General features: G+C 55.4%; 1 protein-coding gene across 1 annotated transcript in view; it reads left to right on the top strand.

The window, feature by feature from the left end:
* LOC105817803 (zinc finger protein 586-like) overlaps positions 1 to 1,475 on the top strand; it is a gene marked incomplete at its 5' end in the record, with an annotated part of 12,906 nt that overhangs the window by 5,146 nt on the left and 6,285 nt on the right. Inside the window, one exon of the mRNA XM_012653594.1 lies at positions 854 to 1,021. Within this exon, the coding sequence (XP_012509048.1) occupies positions 854 to 1,021 (168 nt within the window). The remainder of the gene's footprint in view (positions 1 to 853; positions 1,022 to 1,475) is intronic.

Raw genomic sequence — 1,475 nt, 5'->3', positions numbered from 1 at the left:
GCTCAGGCTGGTTTCGAACTCCTGAGCTCAAACAATCCGCCCGCCTCGGCCTCCCAGAGAGCTAGGATTACAGGCATGAGCCACCGCGCCCAGCCTTTTGCAAGCATCTTAAGTGATATTTCATTTTATTTTATTCGAGACGAGGTTTTGTTTCATCACCGAGGCTGCAGTGTAGTGGCATGATCATAGCTCACTGCAGCCCTCAAATCCTGGGCTCAAGCAATCTTCCTGCCTCAGCTTCGGAGTACCTGGAACTACAGGCGCAGGCTACCACACCAGCTACTGTTTTGCTGTTTTTTTGTAGGCAGGATCTCGCTGTGTTGCCCATGCTGGTCTCCAACATCCAGCCTCAAGCTAGCCTCCATCCTAGGCCTCCCAAAATGCTGAGATTACAGGGCTGAGCCATGCGCCAGGCCTCCAGTGATATTTCAGATTCTAGGAAGATTCCCAGCATCACAGACTCTGAACTAACACGTTTCGAAACACCGGGCGATGAGTTGCACACAGTACCCCCAGAAATTTGATTAAGCCCCTTCTAAGAAACGAAGCCCCTCCTCTGTACTTGGACCTGGTGTCGCAATTCCCCAGCGTCCCTCACGGTGGCGCTTCGCCCTTTCTCCTGGAAGCCTGACGGGGTCGACCTCGCCCACGCACTGTGCATCTCCAGGAACTACATTACCCAGAATGCTCTCCGCGGAGCGGAATTGTCGTTAGCCAATGAAGCCTTAGAGCCTTTTGCTCCTGCAAAAGCTCACGTAACGTCCGTTCCGGACTTCCGGTGTCCCTCTTGCTACGGCCGTTTTAGCCTGTCTTGGGTGCATTACCCTGCGTGAGGTCTGTACCGATGTGACAGGATCGAAAAAGTGCAGGAGGAGTGGTTGTGCTTGTTATGCAGAGGCGGGTCTTAGGCGGGTCTGGTGAGGCCGCCAGGCGTGACCCGCGACAGGCGGGGCTAGGGACCGCCGTGACCCGTCCCTCCCAGAGTCCGATGGCGGCGGCGGAGCCCAGGGAGCCAGCTCAGGTAAGTGCCGCGTCATCCGGGCCTCACCCGCCCTCACCGGACTCAGAGAGTAAGGCCCATTGAGGAGCGCCTGGTCGCGTCCCTGCAGCCCAGGTCTCTGCCCCCCACAGTCAGGCGCCCTTGGTGTCCATATTTTTGCCATGAAATGGGATGCGGTGTGGGAGAGTGTGACAACCAGAGGGACCGGCACGTGCAAAGGCTCGGAGGTGCGACTGAACTGGGAGGATTGGTAACTCGGGGACGTTTTGTGTCTTCTGGGAACAGAGATTGTGAGGCAGAGTTACTCTTGCAGCAGCATGCTGGAGGTTGCACTTGCATTTGTGAGAACTCCGGCAACCGTGGAGAGTTTTGAGCACAGTAGGGACTCTATACATAATGTTGGGATTTTTAAAATTTCCCAAGGGATGTTCAGAAGAAGAGAATAGAAGGAAGCGATGAAGACGTTGAGGCATTG

The sequence above is a fragment of the Propithecus coquereli genome, unplaced genomic scaffold (genome assembly GCF_000956105.1).
Source record: "Propithecus coquereli isolate 6110/MARCELLA unplaced genomic scaffold, Pcoq_1.0 Scaffold425, whole genome shotgun sequence".
NCBI lineage: Eukaryota > Metazoa > Chordata > Mammalia > Primates > Indriidae > Propithecus > Propithecus coquereli.
The sequence above is the reverse complement of the archived record's forward strand: the minus strand, read 5'-3'. Positions and strand labels throughout refer to the sequence as shown.